The sequence below is a fragment of the Anopheles nili genome, chromosome 3 (genome assembly GCF_943737925.1).
Source record: "Anopheles nili chromosome 3, idAnoNiliSN_F5_01, whole genome shotgun sequence".
In the NCBI taxonomy this organism is placed as follows: domain Eukaryota; kingdom Metazoa; phylum Arthropoda; class Insecta; order Diptera; family Culicidae; genus Anopheles; species Anopheles nili.
Window position 1 is genome coordinate 64,241,798 of NC_071292.1, and position 27,184 is coordinate 64,268,981.

General features: G+C 46.1%; 3 protein-coding genes and 1 non-coding gene across 4 annotated transcripts; 3 read left to right on the forward strand and 1 right to left on the reverse strand.

Annotated features, from left to right (window-relative positions):
• Positions 1-5,723: 5,723 nt before the first annotated feature.
• On the forward strand, positions 5,724-13,401 carry LOC128725426 (uncharacterized). The gene is made up of 4 exons (XM_053819165.1): positions 5,724-5,781; positions 6,643-6,930; positions 7,037-7,137; positions 13,252-13,401. Exons 2-4 carry the CDS (start codon positions 6,741-6,743, stop codon positions 13,399-13,401), a joined length of 441 nt encoding a protein of 146 aa, XP_053675140.1. The 5' UTR covers positions 5,724-5,781; positions 6,643-6,740.
• Positions 6,362-6,433, forward strand: Trnap-ugg (transfer RNA proline (anticodon UGG)). Its single transcript has one exon. It is a non-coding gene; the product is annotated as a tRNA-Pro (tRNA).
• Positions 13,402-13,437: 36 nt separating the features above from the next.
• Positions 13,438-13,611, forward strand: LOC128725427 (uncharacterized). The gene has a single exon (XM_053819166.1). It carries the CDS (start codon positions 13,438-13,440, stop codon positions 13,609-13,611), a length of 174 nt encoding a protein of 57 aa, XP_053675141.1.
• Positions 13,612-18,212: 4,601 nt separating this feature from the next.
• Positions 18,213-22,091, reverse strand: LOC128727379 (PAN2-PAN3 deadenylation complex subunit PAN3). The gene is made up of 15 exons (XM_053821289.1): positions 22,026-22,091; positions 21,864-21,956; positions 21,465-21,768; positions 21,272-21,372; positions 20,607-20,745; positions 20,348-20,494; positions 20,139-20,282; positions 19,941-20,057; positions 19,721-19,841; positions 19,520-19,642; positions 19,323-19,452; positions 19,091-19,227; positions 18,828-19,019; positions 18,585-18,747; positions 18,213-18,521 (listed from the first exon to the last, which is right to left on the reverse strand). Exons 1-15 carry the CDS (start codon positions 22,089-22,091, stop codon positions 18,405-18,407), a joined length of 2,094 nt encoding a protein of 697 aa, XP_053677264.1. The 3' UTR covers positions 18,213-18,404.
• Between the last annotated feature and the right edge of the window lie 5,093 nt (positions 22,092-27,184).

A 27,184-nucleotide genomic window follows, 5' to 3' on the forward strand; every position in this document is an offset into this window, starting at 1 on the left:
GGAAGGGGCGCACTTTACTCCATTATTCACCGGGCGCTCACTGCTGTCCAAACAACATCCAAAGTGACTATCAAATTTCTTCTGCTCGAAGGAAACCCCCGCAAAGGAACAAGCCAAGCCGGACGACGGTGGAATTTTGCGGAGATTTCGCTCCATTGTTCCAAACCATGGCAGGATGCGCGATGCCGGGAGCCATCCCGGGGGGAATTGTTTGCTTAACCCAGACAACAATGGCGCAGCAGCAGCAGCAGCAGCAGCAGCAACCGTCCTCCCACAACCCCCCGGGGTGTCATTATCAAATTAAATGCAGTCGCTCGCCACCCCCACCGCCTTCAAGGACTGCCGCGGATCGCGAGGAAACCGGGGAGAACCGACCTGCCGTTCCAACTGTCACTTTAGAGCCGAAATTTTCGAACGGTGCGGAAAAACTTATCCCCCCCCCCCTCCTCCCACCCATACTGCAGTCCATCCTGGAGGGGTTTAGAGTGGAAAATTCCACCATTTTTTTTGTTTGTTCATATTTCTTCGCGATCCGCTCAAAATTTGAAACGTTTCACGCCGACAAAGGCCTGCTAGGTTAGTGTTGTTATTTTTTGTTTCCCACCGTTCGCTGGCTGTTGGCCCTTCAGTGTCCTTTCAGGCCACAGTTACTGTTTTCTTCACCCCACCGACTGTTGACTTTTGGAGCGGTGGTTCCTTTTTGCCACTTTTGTTCGCATCGCTCGCCCGTCAACTTCCCGTCAGCTCGCAACCATGGCAACGTGAACAGGGCATGTGTGTGTGTGTATGTGCATGGTTGTGTTTGCCTTCGGTGGCCTGTGCAAGTAAGCAGCCTCCTGTGTTCGGGGGCAACACACAAAAAAGAATCACAGTAACCATAGGAATCATTTTTCTTCCACCTTTTTTTTTGCTTCTCGCAACACCCCAAGGACACCCCGGAAAGGAGGAAGTATCCGTTGGGAGGAGGGCAGGGTCGTTGGCGGAGAATGTGGGTATGGCCGCTTCCTTTCCGCATGATGGCAATAATTGTGTTTGTGTGTTGTTGCAGCACTCGAGCTTTTTGTTCGGTGGGGGTGTCCTTTTTTTCACCCTTCTTGCGCCTCATCTCGCTCGCTTCCTTTTGCGTGAACCCTCACCTATCTCTGACGAGGTCCTGCCGGTCCGGCCGGGCTGCCCCGAGGCCTGCGTTGAGCCACGAAAATCCGAAACTGTCACTACATCACCGGAAGCACAAGAGTAGGAGCGTGCGCGCACCGCGCATGGAGGAAATGAAAATAGATCAAATGAAATGAAAGAATAGCGAGAGAAAAAAAAGGACCCATCCAAAGTTTCATCCGTTCCGTGCGAGGCCGGTGGCGCTTCCGGTGGCTTCCGGTGGCTTGTGGAAAACTGTCAAGTGCCGATGAGAGCAAGAGAGAGAGAGAAAGAGAGAGAGAGAGAGAGAAAAAATACCGAAACCGACCACACAAGCACGCCCACACACACAGCACCGCACGGATGCGAGCTTCCACTCAAAGCGACAAAGATTAACTTCTCGGGAAAACTTGCCGCCGGCCGAAAGTTTTTTTTTTGCTCCTCTCCCTTTGCGGCTGATAATTCCGGAAAACAGCAAATGGCACCCAGCGTGCACCGAGGGCGGATGAAATAAAAGGATCGTGGTTTGCTTTTTGGATGAAGCTGTTTGCGAACCGCTCTGGTGGGTGAGGTGGTTTCTTCGAGGGTCCTGCCAGTTGGTGTGATCGTATGTCATATATATATATATACGTGTGGGTGAAAAATGATGTCGAGTAACCCCCCCGAGGGCGAGAACTTCCCACGCGCCTTACCGACCGGAAGCGCTCCCGTGCCGGAGTCTGTTAATTAAGTGCTCTTTCTTCGGTGTCTAGTGGCGCCCGGTGAGTGCATTCGAGCTGCATCAATTATGCACCGGCAGTGCCGTTCCATCAGTGCGCCCAGCAGTAACAAACTTTGTGGTACAAATGCGCAATCTGCTGAGTTAGAGAGAGAGAGAGAGAGAGCGAGAGAGAATAAATTATCGCCGCGAACGCTTTCTAACTTTGCGAATGCAGGCTTACTAGCGCCTGCATGGCGATGGGTTTCTCACAAAATAATAATCAAGGTAAAATAAAGTGATTTTTTTCATTGCAAGAATTTCATCTAAAGTGTTAGAAAGCTCCCCAAAACGCGTTAACTTTTTGGTTTCTGAAGTGCTTACAAAATGTCGGTGGGGTTTCGATATCGAAGCAAATTGCCTCCTAGTCACTTCCACGAGCGCTCAGCCAACAATTAAGAACACCCATATCCGTTATCGGGACGGGTGCTCGAAGTTTTCCTACAATAAAAATGAACACCAGTGGAAAATGAGACTCCACCGGAACGATTATGTAGCGGCGATATTATCTACCATTCTTCTGCACCACTTACTACGCGCTGGTGATACAAAATGAGGACCTAATTATGGAACCTTGGCGGGACTGCTGCTAGTTCCCGGGTTCGTTCGTTCGTTCGGTTCATTTAAGCGCTCGAGGGGCCGCTTCGAGAGGCTAGTTAAAATCAATCGGTCCTCCATCGGCTGTCGGATGGCAGCAAACTCTTGCTGAACTCCTGGTAAACGGGCCATTCTGGGCTACAACGAGCTAACCATGGAATCAGGGAGAGTATGTACGCTTCTACCTGTAATCACTTAAATAATTCCAATTTAATTACCGAGCGCATCGGTTGTCGGTACGGTTGAGGACATTCCAAAGCCTGCAAATATTCGATCCAGCAGACGGGATTGGGTTCGCCTTGCTAAAGGATCAGAGGGACTATGCAAAGGCACGATGGAGATTTTACAACCAAAAATCGAAAGCAAGCTTACAGCCTACGAGAATCTCGAACAGATGCACCGAGAAAGCCGACCATCCAGGGGCCGGCAATCTGATTTCGTGCGTTGAAGCTCATCATTTCGCCTTAAAGAGAAACTTTCACCATTTACCGCACAGTGGTGAAGTTTTTTTTTTGTGTTGCAAATCTTCTAACCCCACCAGCGACGTGGTTTGGGAGTACAATAAATAGCATTTTCACCCGTCGTTTGACTTCCTCTGAGATGGAAACGAATGCTGCCTAAGCATGAGAAAACCCCAACTGGTACGATCCGAAACGAGTAAAAGCACATGATGAATTGCTTAGCAAATGCTAAATGATGCATGCCGTGGAATGACGATAACGAGCGATAAAGGATAATGGCGGGGCGGGCGATTCCACGAGCTTTCTATCCACCATCGTGCCACGTGATGATGTACATTTGCAGTAAGTGTAACACACATTTACCGGAATGTTTCATAACAGTGACGCGGTGTACTTGCGAGATTACGAGTTTAATATATTATTGCTTTTAAGCATCACGTTATGCATCGAACGAATAGCGGAGTTTTAACTGAACTATTTCTGCAGTGTTGTTCATCAACGAACTGCATCTTCATAAGATTTTAACACTTGCTCTTCACTTTACCAGTGGGTGATTAAGACAACTGAACAACACCGTTCGCGCTCCATGGGGGTATCTCGCATGAGAACGAGCCGCACCACTCAAGTAGTGCAATCAACCGTACAAAACGGAGGTTGCAAAACTGCAAGCTCACCGCAACAGCGGATGCCGTGCCCGACCTGGTGCAATAATAGGCGTAATCAGCGGGAAGAGCCTCTTCACCCAAGAAGGCACACAACCGTGGCTTCTGCTATGGTTTTCCCGAGCTTCCCACCAAATGCGACAAGCAAGCAAGTGCAGGACCACCCGTGGCCGGAACCACTACGCCAAGGAATTAGCCGGGGCTTAGCTAAATACCCGGATACCGCAAAACCCGGCAACGACATACCAGGACAATGTTCACATGCTACTGCTCCCGTGCTGGGTCGTGCTGTCCTTCCCGGCGAAGGGTCTCGCAGATTATGGGCAAAGGAGGCATTAAGCGCCCGCGATCGGGCCACCAAACAATGCAATCTAATTAAACGCACAATGCTCGTTGAGCGCATGGTAATTGGGAAATTTATGGGCGAACTCGCAGGACGATTCGTGCAATGCCGTTTGCATTCCGCGCTCTGCACACAGGTGCGGTAATAAATTTTATTGACGGAATGGAGGGTATGCAAACCGACCCGGTTTTGCGAAAAGGTGCAGTGAAATCAATTTAAAAAAGCACCGTGCGGTTGAGTGTCCCGAATCACCCGGTCACGGAGCGTCAAAAGACGAATTATCATCTCGCGCCTGGGGGAAAAGCAATTCAATCATAGGACGAATCAATAAATGATGAAATTTTAATTATTCTCTTCTGCTTTATTTATGGCCCTGATGGTCGGAGATCCAATGAAGGCGAGTTGCTCATTCCGTTGGTAATGAATGGTGTAGGTTTGTTTTCCATATGAAACGGTTGCCAATAGGGGTTTGAACAATTAAAGTTAAATAAATGCATGTACAGGAGCATACAAAAATAAACAAAAAATAGGTAAATTCTTACAACAAGTAAAGAATTGAACGAAAGGTAGTTCTTAACGACATTTTAAGTACTTTTAAATTAAATCAATTACCGAAGCGTCATGGTAATGTGTTTTGCAACGGTTTTGAACCAGCAGACAGTGCGGCGTCAATAATTAGCTTTTGAGACAAAAAGTAACGCGATGGTCCTTATTTCACCAGAAACACACCAACGGACAGTTCTAGTCTTGCTGCTTGTCTTGGCTTCGTAACAGCTCCCATAATTTGATGTTCAGATACGATCAATATAGTCGTTTAATTTTTTTAAATTTCATCTGAACACTGGTATTTGAATGCACATCCAACATTTCGTGACTGAATAGTTAGTTTTTCGAGCTCAGGTTGTTTGTCGTTGTAAAATTGTTATAGAAAATCGAAGCCACAGAGTTTTATATCAGAAAGGTAAGTATAAAAAGGAAATGGTGCGTCGTGTCTCAAGAATGTGAACAAGCATATATTATTCGTACATTGTTATTGATATTTATTTAAGGACAACCTGGCCGTATTCAGATTTGTATAATTATTTGTGAGCTGAAAGGCATTTCCTCCCAACAGCCGCTGAGAGCCTTATCCCGGGCTGACTCGGTTAATTCGTGCATTCCTATTCATATAATTTTTTTTGAAAACATATGATGTGTTGAATTATATTAACCACAATTTCAGAGAAATATTTTCTTTATAATTGCATCTGTTCTCTTTGCATTTTGGATGCATATCCTCGTTTCTTACAAATCGTGTTGCATATGCAAGTGCATTACAGCAGAGCATGACAACAGTCGGTTTGCTCAGTTTGATACTCCTACCTTTGTAGTGCTTGTACTGAATGAGAATTTTAAATTTTTGATGAATAAATACATAAAATCCAAGTAAATTATCTTATGAACATCATCAAAACAAAATAACTAGCTGTATTATGATGCCGCAATACATGTATGATTCCTTTTGTTCCGTTTTCTATCATGATTTTAAAATATACCAACATTACACTCTACCCCGAAAGCACGGCATTTAATGGAGTGAATATTCATGTTTAATAGATGTTTAAGTTTGAAAATAGTCTAGAAACTATTGAATTATAATAGATTATATGCAAAACGAGCTTTATCGTAAACGATCGTTTCGAAAATACGAACTGTCAAATGCTTTTCTTGGGGTGAAACGTCAAACCATTCAAGACGCACCCTTCTTTCACTTACTTTTTTTTTGGTTCAACGCGTTGGCATAGTGACGGTTTGCGCTCGGAAGTTTTGGGTATATTTTTATCAAAAGTGAGTAAATAAATTCAAAATCAGTGTTGGATAAAAAAAGTCTGAAACTCGTAATAATTTAAAAAAATGTGATGTGACACCACAAATGCATTGCTAAGCTTTACGCTAGTGTTCTGGAGAAATCGGTCGATCGCGTACCACACCCTTAACGCGTGAGGCTAGCGTTCCTCTGCATATTATTCTATAATAATATTTCTAAACATAAATCTGTGCCAGCAGCTTATAATACAGCTTTCCAAAGTGTGTTGGATATATTTTCCGTTGATTCCAATGGAGATTCCTTCTCCTACGAGCCCATTATATTCCCGGTAACAGCACGATCACGCCCTTACGCTTTACGCAGCAACCCACCCCCACGAAGATATTAAGGGTTAAAGTGATCGTTTGGATCATGCGATCAAGTTTATTTAATTGAGTTGTTGTTTTATAAATTGCATAGAACGCATTGTCACAGAGGTTTCAGTGATTTTCAGGGCGCTTGTTTAGGTGGCGTTTGTTTGCTTAGTGGCCATCGGGCACTATTTAATATGGGTGCGTCCTTCCTAGCTTTTAATGCATCGAGGAAGAGGTTTCAACAGGTGGCTCAATGGTCTAGGGGTATGATTCTCGCTTTGGGTGCGAGAGGTCCCGGGTTCAAATCCCGGTTGAGCCCGTATAAGTTTTTTTGTCTCCATTTGCGCTAGCACCACTATTTATGATATTTTCTATATATGCATTATGTAATTTCATGATTTCAAGTAAATAGTATTTTTAAAAATTTCATTGAATAGCTATTGATTATTTGTTATACCAAAATTCCACTCAAAAGTCCATGCCAGCCTACGTTATTGAATATTTCTTTATCATTTTCCCATATTTTAGGGGCACAGTCCTTGTTGCTGCTCATCCGTCATCCTCACTGCATCACTGGTTACCAGGACTTCCACCAGGGCGCGCTGAGGCAGGAATGGTGTAGTATCATGTCCACTATCGAGGAGCGTACAGCGTATCTGGATAATCCTTACTTCAAAGGGCACATCTACGGCAACTTCAATCCGTTCTACGTGACGATCGCGATCTGCACCGTGCTCGGGGTATTCATATTCGTGCTAAATATCGTGTGTGGCTGCTGTTCCAAGCATAAGCAGTACTGGCAGGATCGACACACAGGTAAATGCACGCAGAGGACATGCTCATATATCGATGAGGTTTTTTTTTCTAATCACAATTCCTTTACTAACGACCGCCGCTTATTTTTCTTTCTATCCTGCCAAAGGTAACCGGTGGTTAGTATCGTTTTGGTCGGCAACACCTCATAAGCAGCCACCGCTCGATCTCACAGAACTGAAAGACGCCAGTCACTTCCAACCGGTCAATGTAAGTCACTGATTGATTTTTACAACCTATTTATTAGCTGGATTGAGTATATGCTTTATTGTGATTCAATGTGCAATCGCGTTTTAAAAGGTGATGATAGCACAAATATTCAAAAGCTATCGCATTCAATAGGCATTTCGTGATGTGATAATCACAGCCTTTTTGTTCGATGTCTTTCGTTTCGTCATGCGATCCCGTATAAACTTATGTGCAAGTTCTATAAGAAACACACAAAGCGCAATTCCGTATCCCGTCATCAGCAGGTACCGCAACGAAATTAAATCCGACAGGTTCAGCGTGAAACGTTGATCGCGCCATCGCTTTTGAAGAACGTCCATCTTTCCCTGGTATATATCGTTCCAGTACGAGTACAAGCCAGCCTGTGCGATGTAACCGGCAAAGTGCTGCATTTGGGGGGCCGCGATAGAAAATTTGGACACCGTCAATCCATTCATGCGCCAGCCCACGAACTCCGTCAATACATAGTAACGTGCATTAGTTATTGCATTATGAGTTCCGAGTCTTAATTCGTGAAGTAGCAGCTGAGCGTTGCCACAATCCATTAGGTGAGCGAGGCGGCCCTTGCGAACATTTATCACGTACGTCTCTTTCTCCCAGATCACCAGATTTTTATGCAGTTCTTCGTAGAACTGCACGTGCGCTAAGTCCGTCACCTGCAATATAATTCCTGAAGCGATAAATTGCTTGATGGTTTTAAGATGCGGTTCATTTAAAAACATTATGAACATGGACAGTAACTTGGCAGAATAGGCTTCACTAAGGAAAAACATAATAACAACTGCAACAAAGAGCAGCGTTCGTTCGCAAAAGGAGTACCGCCGATCGGACGCCTGGTGGCCAAATAGCACCGTTAGTAAAATGTTGTGCTGGAAGCGATCAGGCCATTTCCAGTTCAGCAGGATGATGGCCCCAATAAAGCAGCAACACAAGCTCCACAGTGTCACAGAGAACGGTGAGAGCAGAAACTGTATCAATCCTTGCGGGGGTTTTTCCGGTATCAAAAGACAAGTGCCCGTGAAGCCACCAATCGCCACCAGCGTGATTATCTTATTTTGTCGCATTATGCCTACCATCGCATGTCTATTCGTCGTGCCAAACGTCACGTGGGCGTTAAACTTTTGCCCAAACGTTTTAAAAAAGTGGTAGTATATACCTGCATAACTGTTTCCTGAATACAGCAGAAATGGAAATACGAGAATTTTTTCCAACACTACCTCGAATTGGTCTAAGTTCTTACTTCTGTCACGCACTAGCAGCGGATAGTGCATGCTACCAGGACGCGCAAAACCGATCGTGTTCCTGTAGTTGCTAATCATCGCCACCGATTCGTTACGGTTTTCGTTTGCCAACAGGAGCACCACGTTTCGCATTCCAATCGAGGGAAACAAATTGAAAATCATCGCCAGCTCGGTTGTGTTCGATATCCAGTCCGTCGTGATGATAAGCCTAGCACCCGGGTTCCAGTTCATGCTCGCAAAGATGTAATTCATGGATCTGAGGATGGCTCGTGCGGAGTTGGTGGAGACGAATACTAAGTAAATCGAGCACGGTTGTCGGCTGATTTCGCTCAACAGTGTGTTGGCCAACAACCGCGGGTACATTTGAAACTGCAACAGATAGCTCTCTAACACATCGTTCCAGTGGTGATCATCCAGCGGAGTTGATATGCACAACTCATGTCCAGCCGCTGGAATCTCGATCCTTTCCGCGCTGGTGGTTATGTAGCGGAGTATGTCTAGCTCCGATTTTAGACAGAAGTACGCGTTTGGTACACTGGCAGCTATAATCGCGAATGCAAGGATTAGCATTCTTTCGCAATAGCATCACATTCGAGAAGGATTTTGCTACTGAAAGTATGTGTCGATCATAGCCGTGATTCGTTCTGGAGTATGGAGACGGAAACTATGCTTAAAATTAATATTGTAACAGCATGAAGGTGTTAATGGAATGCACAATTAATGCTATCGCGATGCATGCATATAGAAGGAAATCAGTAAACGCCTATGGTAATGATCATCCGCCATGTTACACAAGCTTGTACGATTCCAGCGCTTGCTTGGGTGGAATTTTACAGAGTAATTATATCTTCCCATGGTGACATTTATAATCGCATGTGTCAATTTAAGTGTTTTCAACACAGAATGAGTCGGAAGTTGATTTTGCAGACGCTAGTGACGCTAGAATACGTGCAACTATTGGAACGTGTCGTATAATTACTGTTTTTTAATCATGAAATGTCAGCTGTTCAAATTTTCATTCACAAGCCACAAGGTGTTAGCTTTACATCCTTCCAAAGAAATAACGATGCACTTTGCTCCTTGCGTGCATCAAACGAGACGCGTATGCTATCAGCAATTCAAAGGCAAACATTAACGCCGCAATTCCATAACCTACAGCAAGCATGTACTGCAGAGACATCAGATCGTTCATATTCAACGTTTCTCGAAGCGTTCGCTCCCGTACCAAGACGTCCTGTAACGTCCGGACGTAGGACTGTCGCCAGTGTTCCCACAATCCAGCCTGAGACACGAGGCCAATAAAGTGGTGCAGATGCAACGTGACGGGGCTTTGCTTCGAAACGGTAAATCCATTCATACGCCAGCCCACAAACTCGTCCAGGATGTAGTACGACTCGTGAAGCCTCTCAGTTTTCGATCGCTTTGCCACGAACATTAGCAAATCTGCGTTCCCGCACTGCAGCATAAAGGCGTGCCGGCCATGTTGAAGATTGGCGTCGTACTCTGAGTCATCGACGAGCATTAAATTGTGATGCAGCTCTTCGTAGGCTTCGATGGTTTCGAAATGCATAACGCCAACAGGGATATCTGAAGCCGCCAGTGCCTGGATCGTTCGTATGCGCGGTTGGTTGAGCGACTCGATGAACGTGGACAGCAGTTTGGCTGCGTAGGCTTCGCTGAGGAAAAACATGATCACCACCGCGACGAAGATGAGGCGTCGTTCGGATAAAGAATACGCACTATCTTCTGCCTGATCTCCGAACAGAACCGTCAGGAGAATATTGTTCGGAAAGCGGCGGGGCCATTTCCAGTTTAACAGAAAGGTGACACCGATGAAACAGCAACACAAACCCCAAACCGGCGAGGAGAATGGGAACAGTAGATAGTGCACCAGACCGTCCTTTGGGATTTCTGGCACGACCAGGCAATCGCCCGTGAAGCTGCCAATCGCGAAAGGCTTGGCGAAAAATTCGCGATTTTTTATGTTAGCCACCAGCTGGGTGTCACGATGTTGGTACACAATCCTACAGTTGTACTTTTTCCCAAACTCGCCGAAAAACTTGTAGTAAACACCACCTATCATGCGTTGGTCAAACATTAGGAAAGGAAAATCTGTCTTTTTCGCAATCACCACCTCGGTTCCACCTAGACCTTGACCGCTGAAGTTCGCTAGCAGCTCGGGCAAAAGCTCCAGATTCAGGACGTAATCCATACTACCCTGGTTGTCGCTTAGTAACGCGATTGTGCGTCCATGTTCCGGAACACACATGAGGACAATGCCATCCCGGATGCCCAGCTGTCGGAAGTTCTCGAACTGATTGTATAGCTCCACCACGGTTTGCTTGCGGTTAACCATCACTGCGAACCGGGCCGCCTGGTTCCAGTTGCTGTTGCTCGAAAGGAACTGAATTCGCAGGAAAACCTGGCGGGCGTACGCATCCGCTTCGAAGATGAGATACAGCGAGCACACGTGCAACGGCACCTTGCCCAGTTTGGTCCTGCTCAGCACTCGCGGATGCATCGGAAAGTGCTGCAAATAACGCTCCAACACATCACCCCAGAAGTGATCGTTCGTTGGGGAAATGCACAACTCCTGACCCGCTGCCGGACGTTCCAGTGGTTCCGTTGGGTGTGTAGTTAGATATGCCAAATATTCGAGGGCTTTATCGGCACTGGGGGAAGCGAACATCCCGCAGCGAACGAAAAACAGTGTCAAATTGAGGTGAACCATTGGGTGGAAGGTATCGATACGAACTGATGCTGAAAACGCTCTCGGCACGATGGTCAAGATATGGGAGGTGTGTGAGCTCCTGGGACCTATTGGAAATCGTAATATTCAAACGAAAATTGGCCGCGAGGGAGAGCGAGTCATCGCACAACTGATAAGTGTGTGGTGGAGGTTTGAACTAGAACAAAAGCCCATTCGTTAAAGTTCGCATTACTAGTCTCTTTTGCATAGCGGCCGTGATCAGATTGAAACTTGCTGTTCATGTCGAAATTTGTATAATTATCAAAGAAATCCTACTTGTTTATTGCTCATGGATCAGCTGGTTGTAATGAATTGCAGCTAAAAAACAAACAGAACCCCTTAAATGGATATCGAAACCAACAGCTGATATAATTCCTTTATCGAAACCTTGACCGCACGAACCAAAACCAATGCATTTGCAAGGATAGGAAAATGATATCGTGACATCGACACCGCCGCCGTCGGGTTACCAATAATTGATGGGAAACATTATTTAATTAAAATTCTCATCTTCTCCAGAGCGCGTCGATCGCTAACGGCGTTTGGGATGAACCATAAGGGGTGTGAAGGCTTGCATAAAATAAATCCAGATTGAAACCCACCCCGCTACGGTGGGTAGCCAAAATGTGTCACGATTGCATTGGGGTAGTGCTGGCCAGCGGGCACCGGTGGTCGAATTATGGTCGTTGACACTAGCACCGCCCTGCACCATTATAGGCCGCATCGATTCTCGAGTCTCTGCGGGAAGAGTTGTTGAAAATTGGTCACCCTGCCAAATGTGATTGCGATGCGGTTCATCGAACCGGTGGATGACCGGGGTTTTTTGGATCATGGATGGATATTGCCCTGCTTGGATCGATTGGCTGCTGATGCTGTGACCGGCTGCTGGGAACTGTTATCTGTTGGTGGCGTATTGTGGAACACTTCCTAATTCTAATGCATCCTGATATGCAAAAAGAAATACAATAGCTCTAAGCTAAACGATAGCTTTATCCTTCCGCACCTGTGGCGTCGTTTGAAATTGTACTATTAAAAGCCGGTCAGCATGATGGGGGTGCTGTTTGGACTGGTCCTTTGGGCATGCGATTTCCCACCCTATGGGAGGGTTCAATTATGCCAACACATTTTCTCTCCGACAAAAAGGGAAACAGTAGCAACCAGAAATGCTTCCCTACGCAATTGTTTTTGGGCAAAAGTGAGGTAATTTTTCATTCGCAAACACGTGCATATTTTAATAGACAAACAAAACTCATAAAATTTAAATTACCGAGTATATGTTGCACAAAAACTTCAACGTGCATTCGTTGAACCATCATCACGTGTGTCACTGTAAAACAAAATGTCTGCAATTGGTTCGGAATGCAATCGTGTGCATAGCAATTACGGGCTGGGCGCTGTCCACAAAGACCAACTGCAATCAGTGGGTAGGAAAATAATCGGCGATTTTCGGACTGAAATTTAAATTAATCCCACACGACAAACGGCGGGCGTGCAAATGGAACGCCAATTGTGGCAGGTCTCCCCCAAAACCCAAGCGTGGAATCCTGGGGCCCGAAAACTAGCTAAATTGAAATGCATAAAGATGCATAATTGAACACAAAAACATTGGCGATATCGCCTGCGCTGGCCAATAATGGCATGGATTTGAAGGGAACGGATTGAGGCAAACGGGGCCACAAATTTCGCACAGATTGATCGCATCGGTGGTCCATCGCTTCGGGATGGTAACGCGTTGCAACCGGTGCGAAGAAATGCATATTGCATGCGCGTTCTGCAACGGCATCCGCGATGAATGCTGTTTTTTCGCCATCGACCAATTGTTTCTGATGCTGAAATCTGTGCCAAGGTTTTATCTGCTATCGGTCAGAAGGCGGACATAATTTATGCACGTTTTGTCGTTTGTATAATGGTGATGGATTGGCATTTTTAAATGGATTGTTTTTCAAGTGTTTTGGAAACTAGAAGCATGGATGATTAATACATTTTCAAATATTTAATATGCTGTTTTTTTTTTATTTCGTTAATACTTACTTACTTCAATTTGTGATTCCCCTTAGTAGCTTCTATTGATTTCCTGTGTTTGCTTTTGCTCTTTCATTTTTGCAGCCCGACGTCGAACGCCCAGTGGAGTATACCGTGTCTCATCATCGTCCTCAGTACCAGTATCCGCCGGCGACCGGTCGTGGAGCTTCACCTCAAGGCTATCATCATCGCGAGGAGTACGTGGAGTTGCAGAAACGCGAAAGTGACATCTAAATAGCTCCCGAACACACCGCTGCTAGCAAGGAAACGATGGCTTGGCTGATTGTGTACCCGGCGGTGGCCATGCTGGCCATGTTTATCGTCCTGGTCATCATGGTGATCCTGCGCTTCGGTGCCCAGCTGTGCCAGCTGCGCCACCATGCCTTACCGGACGAGCAGGACCTTCAGGATCAAGCGTACGATCAAAAGGTCAGCTACGCTTGACAGGAGGTCCATTAGGATAATAGCATTCTCTGGATGGTCGCCATTTTCGACACCAAAATGCAGCTACAGGTGTAGCTATGCATAAGCTAGATTCTTCTTTGATAATCCAACTCCATTCCATTTAATCATTCCATTCGAATACGTCTCTTTTACGTAAACGATGAACCTCTATTATGCTGCATTAGGAAGGAACTAGCCGCAGAAGTGTTGCTTCTTTTCGAAGCAACACGTAGAATAGGTCGTCCGCGTTCAGACGCAATCGTACTAACATTAGTTTTTACAAGTATTTTTCTACCTTTTTTATTAACACATATATTTGAATGCAATTATGGCACGCATTAGAGTAAGACTGGCAACACGTTACGCAACAAGTTCCGTCCACAGGAAGACTATTCCAATAGTGTTAGTCCACTAAGCAATACCAGTTGTGCCTCGGGATATGGTTGTACAAAACCGGTACAATCTGTCCCACTCTGGATAGATAACATCGCTTTACATGCCATTTTGAGCCATAGAGAAATCATTTTTTAACGAAAAAAAAACTCAAAAATTTTCTAAATCAGCGTAGATCGCATACAGAAATAGTCTTTTACAATCAACCGTTCCGTGGGAAATGAAATGGTGTTTTTATTTAAATTTTACCCTTTTTCAACCATGCACGTGTACGAGCAATATGTAGATGATAAATAAACTCTGATTTTACCCAAAAAAAGATCACGTTTGACTATATGTAACGATTGTTTTAATAAGAAAGAAAAACGAAGTTAATAATCCATTCATTTTTCAGTAAATATAGTTTTTCACATTTTATTTCAACGTTGTTTTTTGTTTGCATAATTTTACGCATTTTCTTTCCTACAATTTTCTTCCGTTTGCTTTTTTTCTGTCAAATATAGTTTAACCTTGTCTGTGTTTCATCTTTTACCTTTTTGCAAGTCAGTGGATGCTTTTTCTCTATCCTTCTTCTCGTGTTTAATGGTTATTTGTAGTGTCTAGGTTACGTTCGTTTTCATTATAATCATATGCTGTATTGGTTCGGTTTGTTGATTTGTTGTTTTTTTTGTTTCATTATATTTCCAACGAAATTTAGCGTTTCCCTTCTGCCCTTCTGCTTGCCTGTTTCAAACCGCGCCGAAACGGGTGTGTTTCAAGGGAAGGAGAAAAAGGACGTCTGTCTCGATTGTTGTACCATATGTTGTTTAATTTTGTTACTTTTACCCGTCCACATGAGGAAGTTTTTTTTTGTTGCAAAAAAAGGAAAAATCGCTAAAAGCCGGGAGAGAACCGGGCACGGTTTTCTGTTTGGTTGGCAACAAAATTTTTTTTGACTCCAGTTCATCCAGAGCCAAGTAACTAATACAGTGAGATCTCGAGTGTTTAGGTTCTTGCTATCACAAGGCATGGTTTTTCGGTTGCTGTTTGTGTATGGCATACGGAAACGGATTCATATGCCGGGGAAAAATATGCTATCGTGGACGAGCCAGTGGATTTCGTGTCAGGTTTAGTCGCGAACGTTTTGTCCTTCGCACCACGCGAGGGTTCACTTCTCCGTGATGCCTTCAATAGAATCTACGGCCACATATATTAAAAGTAAGTAGGCTACGCGTTATGCTAGGTAAATAATGTCCCCGCCGAGCACTGGTACCCGCGGAGCAACGCTTATCGTTGCGCTAGTCAATAAAAGGAGTACAAAAATTATTTCCTACGCGGCAGAGCACAGGAGAATGTACGAGAAACATGCGAAACAGCGGATCGATGTGGTGATAAGTAGGAAGATCGAAAAAGATCACATACAGAAACCCATAATAAGCCTCCATATTTTTTTAAGGGCAACACTTGAAAAATACAATAACTATTGCAACAAAACAAAATGCATTCATGCAAATTATATGTTGTTTCAATAAAACGTGATTCAAAAAAATAACTCGATGAATCAATTTGTGTTCGAATGAACATAATCGCAAATATAATAAAACGTTTGTTCCAATCGCTAGGAATTTGTAATAGGAAAAGTTGCGCCAATTTCTTAAGGCGCCGAATCCACCTGAGCCAAAGGTGCCGTTTGTTATTATCTTTGTTTTTGATTGCGAGGACATGGATAGGATGGCAATGAGGGCACACTTGCGAAAAATATCCATACAAAACAGCACGATGTGTAAACAACGAGCATTTAAAAACAGGTTCGTCCTTTCGTCCTTTTTCACAGTTCGTCGTCGTTTTGTGCATTTTTTCCTCCGCTGCTCTTTTCTACGCTTTTTTACAAATATATCTCTGGTAGCGTTTTTTTTATTCTTTTTTTTTGTATGCGTTATTTTACTTTTCCCTATATATCTTTTCCCCTCTCTCTCTCTCTCTCTCTCTCTCTCTTTCTCTCTATCTGCTTTTCCAGCATGTGTGATCCGTGTGCTTCATTTGAATGCTGCCCACCGTTCAACCGTTCTCGTTTTAAACATTATTTGTCACAATAAAAAGTCTTTTTTTTCTTCATTTAATAACCAACCAACGGTGCCCGAGCGACGCATGTATTGCAGCCGCTTTAAACGTTACTGTATTGTTCCTTTTCCATTCATATTTTAACATAGATCATTCCGTACCAGTGATCGACTTATTTTGAGAGTATGGTTCATATAGTTCTTTCGCTGTTCTGCTTCTACTTTTTGATTCTCCACGCGAACGAGCCCAATAGTTCTCCGGAAGATGGTGAAGTTCACATGTAAACGTTGTTGATTCTCGCCCTCCCTGATACCGCCTAAGTATATAGTGTTATATTGATAGTACATAATAGTAATCGCCTTACTCACTGCACTTGCACCTGCCTCTTAAACGTCTAACCCTGCTGCCCATTTTTTCTGACGGCCCGTGTGTTCACTCTCGTTGGAACGAAATAACAAAACATACTTTTTCCCGTCTCTTGCGAATACAATTCGTCATCACCATCGATATCGATTTAATTTTAAGCTGCTCAACATTACGGTAAGTGAGTCTCGGTACTAAATCTAGGCGTTTTCTTGCCATCTACTGCATCCTGGCGCTTATTTTTCAACGCATGCATCCCTAGGCATTTTACGGAACTGATTCCAGTAACCAGTCGCTCAGATTAGTTAAAAATTCCTTCATTTGCCAGTTTTTTTTTACCGATCCATATCAACTAACAAGTGAGTGGGCTACGCAGAGCATTTCGGGTGCTTTTCCACTGAGCCGCAAGGCTTTTCAGGGCATTTAAATCGACAGGACTCCAACGTAAATTCCATCGCACTACAAAACCAAAAACCCTTGCATAAGAAAAACGCTTTTAGAAGCCACAGTCTTACGTTGAAATTGTACTAAAAATGTATATATTTACGAAAAAAGAAAAAAAAGTATGTGAAAAGAATACACGCCTAATTGAACAGTAAAAAAATAAGAAAACAAATGTTTCATAGCAGATCCTTTTGCATTTTCAACCGGTTTTTTAACCTCATCAAGTATCGAATCTCACTTTGCGTGATTTCACTGCTCCCTATCTCACTTTCGTTTCTTACAATGCCTAAAAAGTACCTTCTTACGCTAGCAATATGATCATCATCATCGTTGATGGTAAACAGCAACGTTATCTCTCTTCCTACACAAATCACATCCGCGGGCGGGTGTTTGTGAGGTCCTAGCTTCGCATACTCTGGAGATCTAATATAACAGAAAAGAAAACATTCCAAATACTTATCCCGTCTCATCGCAATATTCTTCTCCCTCAGGAACTTTCACAATTATTCCTTCGTAATGCAGGATTTTCAGTGGTTCGCCTATGCTTTATATATATACGCAGGACCTTGCCGGCGGATGTGGCTTCACTAACTGATTGTTGCTGATGCTACCCTGTCTCGTCCTGTTCCCCGGTCACCGATACGTCTTGAAATCAGTCCTCTCTCTGTATGCGAAGCACACGACGGTGGTTGAAGTTCGGAACACTTCGTCCGACGTAAACGACTTACATTCGGCAAGGCCAATCAGAGAATGTACATTAAACAAAGATGCAAAACAAAACATAATAAGGACATAAAAGAAAAGATTGCCTTTTCTTCCAAGACCATGCCTTTGGCCGGGAAGGGGGGCTTGTTCATTCATGCACGATGATGTTTTCTTATGAAAAAAATATATATGAGTTGTTTAGTATATTGTATCACACATGATAGTCACACATTGAAGTCGTTGTTGTACATACATTTCCTAATGTTTTTGTGTTTTGTTTTCAGTCTATATCATTTTTTGAGGGGGTGGCTCTTGGGAAAGGTCCTTGAGAGAGGATGTAGGAATTGTGTGATTCAGTTTTGTGTAGTTCCTTCGATTTTCCATTATACGCGATTTTCATTTGTTGCTGCCGGAAAATGTGTTTCTCCTGACGATGAAACATGGAAAGAAAACGAACTAAGCTGAGCATTCATCACGGTTCCCGTGCCCCTGTTTTCCGATGGCTCCTACTATACGCATCTCGTTCGTGCTAGCCCCACGGGATACGGGGAGGACACGATTTGGACAACATCACATTAACCCCACAACAACCTCAACCGATCGAGCAATATCCGACCGAGCTGGAGGGTGTAACCGGCCCTATAAAACAACGGACGGCTGGAACTGGTAGGAAACATAGTGGCACCGTACGCAAAAATCAAGACGACAGTAACATACACACGAGCACGCCTGGAAATGGGAAACCCGGGCGCAATCGCGCCGACGAAGAAAACAAACAAACAAACGAAAAAAAAGATCATGCGTTTTCATCCAGCACCCCGCGGCATTACGGAGAAGTTCGTTGGCCACTAGACGGATCCTTCGCTGGCTGCGACCAGCTCGGAAAATGCCTGATCGAGACAGTGCTTCAGCTCAGCGTAGGTCACTACTAATACTGATTGTTCGTCACGGGACATGAGTTGAACCTGCAGGAGAAGTGAGAGGCATTAACAAGGGTGTTTGTGGCGTACGGACGGACGCATCGATACCTTTTCCATCGTGCCAGCGTCCAGCTTGTTGAGGCACTGTACGATATGAGACTGATTCAGCCACGGGCGGCCATCCTCGGTGACGGTGTGGAAGAGGTAGTCTCGAAATAGTTTCAACATGTAGCGATCCCCCGTTTCGGACCACGTCACGTCCAGGTTTAGTCTACGGATGAATGATGTATGTGGATATGCAAGAGAGATTGCTGGGAGGACGATAAAGCGAGCTTACGCTTCCCTACTTACTCAGGCCGTTCGTTGATACAACCAAGTTTCACGAGCAGCCGGTATAGCCGACCGTTTTCCATCTCCTTCGCCAGCTCGTCTTCCTGAATATCACATTGGGCTTGGAGGGCGTCGAGCTGCACGTAAAACCGGGCACCGATCATAGGCATGATTTCCGTCACGGAGCGGCGGGCATTAGGATTCAGGAGACATCTACGGTATCAGCACGAGAAAAGGGTATACATTTGAACCACGTGTCAGTACAACAACCCCGCGCTACTTACAGTATAATATTCCTTAGATCAGACGAATAGTTTCGGGACACCAGCTCTACGCTACTCTGGATTTGATCTCGCTGAACCGATTGTAGGGATCGGCATGCCAGTGCAAGTATTAGTTTTCCAAGTGCGGTAAGGTCCTCCTGCGAAAATGCGTGAACGTTTTAAAAAACATACATTAACACATGATCTTTCTCTCTGTCTCTCTATGAATCGAGTGCGCTCGAACGAAACATACCAATTGATGATGATTCACCATACTCAGTGGGTTCTGTTGGTTCGGATCGAACGTGGCAACGTCCGATATACCGACGCAACTGTATCGTATCCGTTTCCCGGTCACGATGATCTTGGTAGGATCTAACGTTCTGTTGAATGGGATCCAGAGAGTGTTAATGCTGATTGCTCCTAAAGGCAGTATCTCATTTTTCTTACCGGCACGCCAAACCAGCCTGGTGTATCGCTCGTAAGCCCGCACTTAGCTGAATGATAATTGACCATATTTCGTTTTCTGGCAGCAGCGATGTCGATGCTGAGCGATGGAGAGAACTTTTGTGGCTGGTGTATGCGAAAGGATAATAAAGGAAACCAGATCAGTTTCTAGTACGAAGCAATCAAACTAGTCTGCAGCATTACCTGAAAGGACGTGCTTCTCCGGCGAATGGGTCGGTGTAGCCGTTCGTCTCGGGTACAGAAGTGAAGTACTTTGATAACAGCGTTTGCGAGCCAGCATGATAGTCGTACACTAATACTAACGCTGCAGACAGGATGCATTGCGGAAAGAAAAAAGAACGATCAGCCGGTTTTCCCGAGAGTGGTGTAGAATACTGGCAAGGTATGGCACCATCCCACTTACAATTATCACCGAACGTTTTCGTGGTAAACACTTCTCGCAACTGCACGACATTCGTATGTTGCAGTTTCTTCCACATATCCACCAGCTGCATACATTTCGTGGACTGAAGACGGAAACCTGCGGTAGGGGATACATGAAAAAAAAAGCTTTTAGTTCAATTGTTACGCCAAAAAAGCGGCATGGGTTCGTTTGAGATACCGTGGAGACGTCGAAGGCAGTATTTAACACCGGTAACGCTGTGTGTAGCTCTGTACGTGGACGACGGTAGTGGAAGCTTCGGATGAAGCGGTAAGGACTCGAGCAGACACAAAGAGTGATAGTTTTCCACTTCGAGAGGTATATCTGCAACGGTACCACAGCTGCATTAGTGCCAGCTTTTGCCCCTTTTCTAATGCCCTAAATGCTACCTTGACCGTCGTTGTCGATAGTGTTGACAATTTCGTTCCGCGCTAAAATATCATTCCTCAGCTCGTCCTGCACGAAGAATGCGGCCGATACTTGTGCCTTCGATTGCATATTAATAACGTGCGATGCAGGTCCCGGGTAAACATGTCCTTGGAAAACGAAAGCGAAGCGTTAAATCCACGGAAAATGAAAACAAAATTACAACAACTCGGGATGTTTTGTGGCACGTTATGAGAGAGACAGAAAAATACCCGCGCTTACCTGGATGTGTATAACTTAGATTAATTTGTGAGCTTGCTATGTGGACAAAAGAATTATCAGTCGTGTTAACTGTACTGCTCGGCGTTAATTGATGGTTGGCTGCCGTTGGGTAAAAGTACGTTGTGCCACCGACATTTTCCTGCGAGAGTAGACAAAGCGAAAAAGGTAGCGGAAAGTCATGCAACTTTTCTCGTTTACAGGGCCCACATGGTACACAGGGTGAAAGGATAAGACGCATTAGCATGACCAAGGGACGTCAGAAGATGGGCGAATGGATATGTGCAGTTCGTTTGTGGGCGTGGGAGTGTTTGAAGGATGTGTCCTTGTCTGTGAACTGATCGATCGATCGTTTCATGTACGCACGCAAATGTTTCGTTTTGAATAATTTAACATGAGCAATGATAATTTCCTCTCAAAAAGAAGTTGACAGAAAAGAGAAAACAAAAATAGCGAATCATATCAAGTGATCGTTGGGATAATGTTCATCAAAAAAGATTTAACATTGAACCTATTCGAATCAACGATAACATTGCAGCATGTCAAGAGATTTCCCTTTAAGGCAACGAATCCTTAAAGCCCTTAAAAGCCACGAGTAGTGTGAAAGACAAAAAGCGCGATAGAGACGAAACGTGGACAAACAGCAAAAGCAAAAGAGAGTAGTTTACTTGATGAATGTTGGTGGTAATTGGCGGTGGTGAAGGTTGGGGCGTAATACGAGGGGATGTATTAGTACTTTGCGGTGATTCGTTTCGCAGCAGATTTCGTCCTGTGGGCGAGACGAGAGATAGCAAAAAAGGAATACATTAGTGGCTCCGGTTTGAAGTGAACCGACGGTTTGACGTTCCCAAAAACCCTTACCCTTGATCGGAGTGACCGCAAAGGCGGATGTGCTGCTGAGTGCACCGGCCAGTATGCTGCCGGTAGCGCTAGTGCCACCTGGCCCGACGTAGCCCCCGTTGCTCACCGCATTCTTAACAACCGAGGACAGAACCGGTGCCACGACGGACGACTGCTGGGACGGTTGAGCGGTGGCAACTACCGTGCCGTTGCTGCCGGCATTTCCGTTGTTGCTGCTAAGTATCGAGTAGGACGAGTAGAAGTTCGGCGATGAGGACGTGCTCAGCCGATTGTTTGGAATGAATTCTGGCGATTGAGGCGTCACCTGGTGTGGGGCAGAAGGACGATTATTAAGCAGAGCCTTTTTTTGCCGAACACCAACTGTTGCGTCGTGGGCGTGTATGATAGTGGACGTTATACCTGTGTTTTCTTGAGCGATATGGGAGAATCAAGCGAGAGCTTTGACAGAGCGAGTGGCATCCCGTACGTGCTAGTCGTGCCATTTTGACGACTCTGTGGAAGCGTAAAGGAGGCACGTTAGTGATAGTTTACTTCCCTGCTAGGGGGTTGGGCCCAACTTACCATGTACGTAGCCAGTTTGCTCTCTGAGGGCACTCCATTGGAGGGTGGAAAGAACATGGGATCCATAGCACTGCGAAAGAAAGGGGAGAAGATGTTAATCTTTATTCTACGGAATTGCAATTAAAATATGAAAAAAAACGTTGTGGAATGAATCCTTACGACTATCTAACCGAGAAAAACAATGCGAGCGCTTCCTGCAACAGCAAATTATGTTCCGTAATCCGACTCTAACATTCCTGGACGTGCTCCACAACCATCCAGCAACTGTTTCAGTCACGTTCTCTCTTCTCCTTCGGCCCGTAGATGGGCACCAGTTTCGGTTTTTATGTTTCCGCTTTGGCCGCACATATTTTTCGCAAAACCCAAAGGCCATCGGATCATTTCGAGCTGATGCAAACATCTGCCGCCTGTGGAATGGAAAGATAACGATCCCCACCATCACAGCCGGTGAAATTGTTCACCCAACAGATGCTGCAGGATCAGCCGTCTCTCTCTTTCGTTTGTTACTCATCCACTCACATTTGGGGATACCTAATACCCACATGTGGAACATAAAACGAAGCTCGTAACGAGTCGCGCTGAAGGAGTTAGGAGTAAAAATTGAAAATTCCTCACCAGGTTGGACAGAAAGAAAGGACACAACCATCTGAAGGGGGTTCTTGCAGCGAGATGAAAAAAGCAAAAAACACGCCCAAAATTCGATCTCAACAGCAACAGTGTGCAGGTGCGAACAGGTCGACGCGAGCATAAACCCAGCACGACAGGAAAGAAGCAACAAAAGCAAAAAAAAAAGAGAATGTCGGTCAGTAGCAGCTGGCATTGGACGGGGTTTGCCCCTTTTTTTTGCATTCTTCCCCATCACGGGCGGGACGAAATTGACCGTGTGGGAGGGTGCAACGAGGGTGTTAAAGCTTCCAACGAACGGAAAACCCACGCAAACTAATGCCACCAAATAGGTGGGCGTTTTACGGCTCGATCGCGAGCCAAAGAGAGGACGTCCAGATTTATGCTTCCCACGCCTATTGGCCAAGGATCTGCTAGGTGGTGGGTTTCACGAGACTGCTCGGTTCTGCAACACAGAATGGCGCGCAGCATGCGCTTAGGCTTAGGCAAACCGCTGGCTCACGCGGAACAATGGCACCTACATAGAGCATGGCTTGCTTGGATTTCCGTTAATTAAAGCAGAGCAATCGAAGTAACCCGCGCGCTTTGTGCCTGGGAAATGGCGAGTGCCGAGTGAGATCAGCTCGTTAGAGCTGCAACAAAGCGACAACAGTGAGATTTCGCTCTTTGGCTTGGTTTCGTCGTCTACACCCGCACAATCGCATGCAACCGTTAGCTTAATTCGTGCGCTATTTTAAGTACACGGCGGAACAAAAGTTATCCATTTTGTGGATTTACCTTTTTTTGTTTGCCACACTCTCTTTTTTTTCTACACACAACATTACCTCCAGCAAAGCAAAGTCCCACCTCAATCACCAGTCACTCATTAGCCCTACCCCTCCCTCCTCTCGTCTCCCCTTCCTCCACCATCGTCGTAAAATGTAAACAACAAACAACCGAACCCCGGAGTGGATTCTAATCACACTCGCTTGCCTCCTTCAGCACGTGTAATGCTCGAGGTTAGACAAACCAGACACACACGCATGCACATGCATTACACTCGTTCGAGATCGCTGCACTATGGGACTGCACGAGGTGTCGCTTATATCTCTCAAACAACAAACAATTACTTCGCGCTACGATTTTTTGGGTGCAATGAAGATTAATTTCACCACCCTACACCTCTTGTCACCTTGCGTGGGACAGGAGGGCACAAAAATGCACAAATTCAGGGTCAACATTTTTGGCCATTTTCCCAGCACACCCGGCGCAACTGTCACCTGAGCTGATCGTGACGCATAGCCACAGAGACAGACCTACGTTAGCAACGACGAGCAGCAGCAGGGTTTTAGAAAATCCTCTCGTATAAAAGCCGCGCTCACACACACTCGAGAGCTGGGGAAGGGATCGAAAACAAGGTCAATGTACAAAGCATACCTGAGCGTTTCGGTGTTGTTTTACTATGCTTCTTTTTCCCACTGCTGCTGCTGGTGCTGCTGCGTTCGCTCACACACGGCGCTATGTCGAGGCGGTGGAGGATCGCCACTGTGCGCGATCCGTTGGAGATGTTCCAGTTCGCCTGGTCCCCTGGTTGGCGTGCCGTGTCCGTTTCCAGCACCCACCGCCCGGCACCCGTGTCGATCGAAGAACCGGGTTTTGGGGCCGGGTTTTGAGACACGCGAAGACCGGTGTGCACCGGGGATTGGTGCCTTCCGCTCCACTTCGGTCACTTAACGCCACCGGGCAGACGTCTTCCACCCTCACTGTTGTTCGTGTTGCTGCTACTGCTGCTGCTGCTGCTTTCTCTCACACCGTGGAGCACCTCCTGTGCAGCCAGAAACGCGCCAGCTGTGGTGGTGTGCCGAACTTTCCTTCACTGCACTCTCTGTGTCTGCCTGTCTCTTCAGGTTTCGTGGCGCTAAACCGCTGATCGTGCTTCACTACTTTCACACACGCGCGACACCGGAAACGATACACCGCAGAAAGCAAAGCAAGTTAAATAAATAACAATAAACTGACGGGGTGGGATTATGTAAATAATGCAACACGGAACCGAGTTCACCGTCAACACGGAACCGCGTTGCATCCCTCGCAATGGCTATTGTTTTGCGTTGCCCAATGAACCCAACCGGCGAAAGGAACACACGTTAAGGATGCGCTTCCACTGATCCTGTAGATCATCCTGCCTACAAACACACTCGCAAGAGACGTCTTACATACACCAAGACACACCGTAAGTCCCCTCTCGCGGGCTGCGAAAAACGGTACTTTTCGTCAAGCCCACCCTTCTTGATAGGGGTGTGGAAAAAGAAAATCGCGATTCTTCTCCTTTCGCGATCGCGATCGAGGTGCCGCAGGGAGCGGACACTTGCGTTTCACGTCTTCCCTGTGGACTCGCGCTCGCGCAAGCAACAACAATCGAGATGACCATCAACACGGCTTTGGCATCGTAGTAGGCTGGCAGGCCCGCAACCAAACACACACAACGCGCGCAAGGGGTTAGCGAAGTTGATGAAAAGGGGTGAGAACGACCGCGAGAGAAAGAGAGATAGAGAGAGAGAGAGGTCACATTGCCGTTTCACTGCACTTTTGCGTCTATGCTCGTACAATATGCTGGGGCAGCGAGTGGGGTGAACCAACATCATCATCATCCGAGTACCGGGGTTTGGGGTGGAATTGTTCTCATTTCGCTTCTAGCCCCGACCGTCCGTTCACGCACACTCGCACGCAACATCAACAAGTCCACGCGTAGGGGGTGAGTTTTTTTCTTATTTTCCTTTGTACACATCAACCCCGCGCATCCTTACACGATGAGTGTGCAGACACAGCACACGCACACGCACACCGAAATGGTACCCAAAACAACAACACGATCGCGAACTGACGATTTTCACCTTTGCCACCCCCATTTCCACACGCGCGCATATTTCGTTCACGGTGTCATGGCTACCACCCCCGAGGTTAAGGGTGCGAGAAGGCGCAAGGATGCGATCGAAGCAGGCGGCCGCGCGCACGAAATAAAAAAAAACACAAACTCACCCCCACCGAGAAGGTGTTCGAAAGACGAGTTGTTTTTGTTTGTGTCTTGCTCACGAGCATCCGGCCGATGCTCGCGCTAAGGGCGCAGAATGTGTTGTTGGGTGGCGTTGCCGCGCAAGCTAGCAACCCCGCAGCATATGCTCGAGCAGCAAAGGAGAAAGCAGCTGTTTTCGTTATTTGTTGTTGCTTGGCAAGCGCGCCGGAGTGCGTGCGTTGTTTCTCTCTCGCGTGCGCGCTCTCTTTTTCTCTATCTCTTTTTCACTCCTGTTTGATGTTTCTCACGGGCATCCCTGCGGGCGTTCTGTTGCCCTTTCCCTATCTCTCTGTTGCGCTCTCTCGCTCTCTCTCTCTCACGTGGATTTTTTGTACACACAATAAAAAACCTCTCTGGCCTAAACGCGCTAGTCTCCCACGTCGGCTCATTTTATCTCACCGTTCGTGGCGTTTCATACGCAGCAATTTTCCAATGTTTTCCCTTTTCCGAAAAGCCCTTCTAGCGTGCTCGCCCCTTGTGATGGTGACACGGAACGGAAATTGCACGTCAATATTGAACCATTCCCCGAGAAGGAAGTCCTTCGTCTTATGTCCTCTACGGACGCGTTCGTGTCAATTCTCATCCCGTGACCGCACCGAGATGGGTTACAGGTGGCACTGAAGCGTAGGGAGCAGCAACTTCAGCCTTCCAACAGCGGGGAGAGAAGGAGATAGGTGAGAGAAGGGAAGGTTGTAAACAACGCGTCCACCCGATAGGGGCCACCCTCTACCCTTACGAGATAAGTAATGGGCAAAAAAACAACAACCCCCCGGTTAAGACGACTAATACAACGGGGAAGAAAATAACACTGATTTTCCGACACACCATGCCGCCTAGGTTCAGAGTTCAGAGGCAATTCCAGGGCGCAGTTTGGGTAAAAAACGGCATTTGGGTAAAACCCCCAACGAGTTGAGAGTGACGTTTCTATCGACGCGCTAGAGATGGATTGTTTACACAGAAACTGGAATGCTCCCGTGGCTGGTTAGGCTCTCCAGGGGTCACGACGCCATTACTAAATGATGGCCGCTTGCCGCGTTATGCTACAACTCGCAAGGACATCCGATTGAATAAAAAAAAACCTGAATTCCTGATTCCGAGTATGATCAAACACCTCATCGATAGTATGCAACACTCAGCACGCACATTTTGAGACGAGTTTCAGCTAGCTTGTGTGCCTATGACGACCATCGCCGCCATATAACGAAGGCCTTCTCTACTGCGCGTATGTTTTCGTCAGAGTCGGCGGCTCGCGCTGGAAGACGCAATAACCCGTACGCCTCAAACCAGCGGGTGCGCGGTTCTGGGTTGCTGCGTTCGGCCGCTGTTGCTAGGCTTTCCACTTTTGCAAGGATTGCTACTTTCGACGCGCACTTCATTCATGCAGCGAAATTGGACGCAATTACACACAACACACGCTGGCCTAGAACGTGAACGCGAGCGCGGCTGGAAAAGCGAGCAAACAAGCGAGAACACACACCAAAAG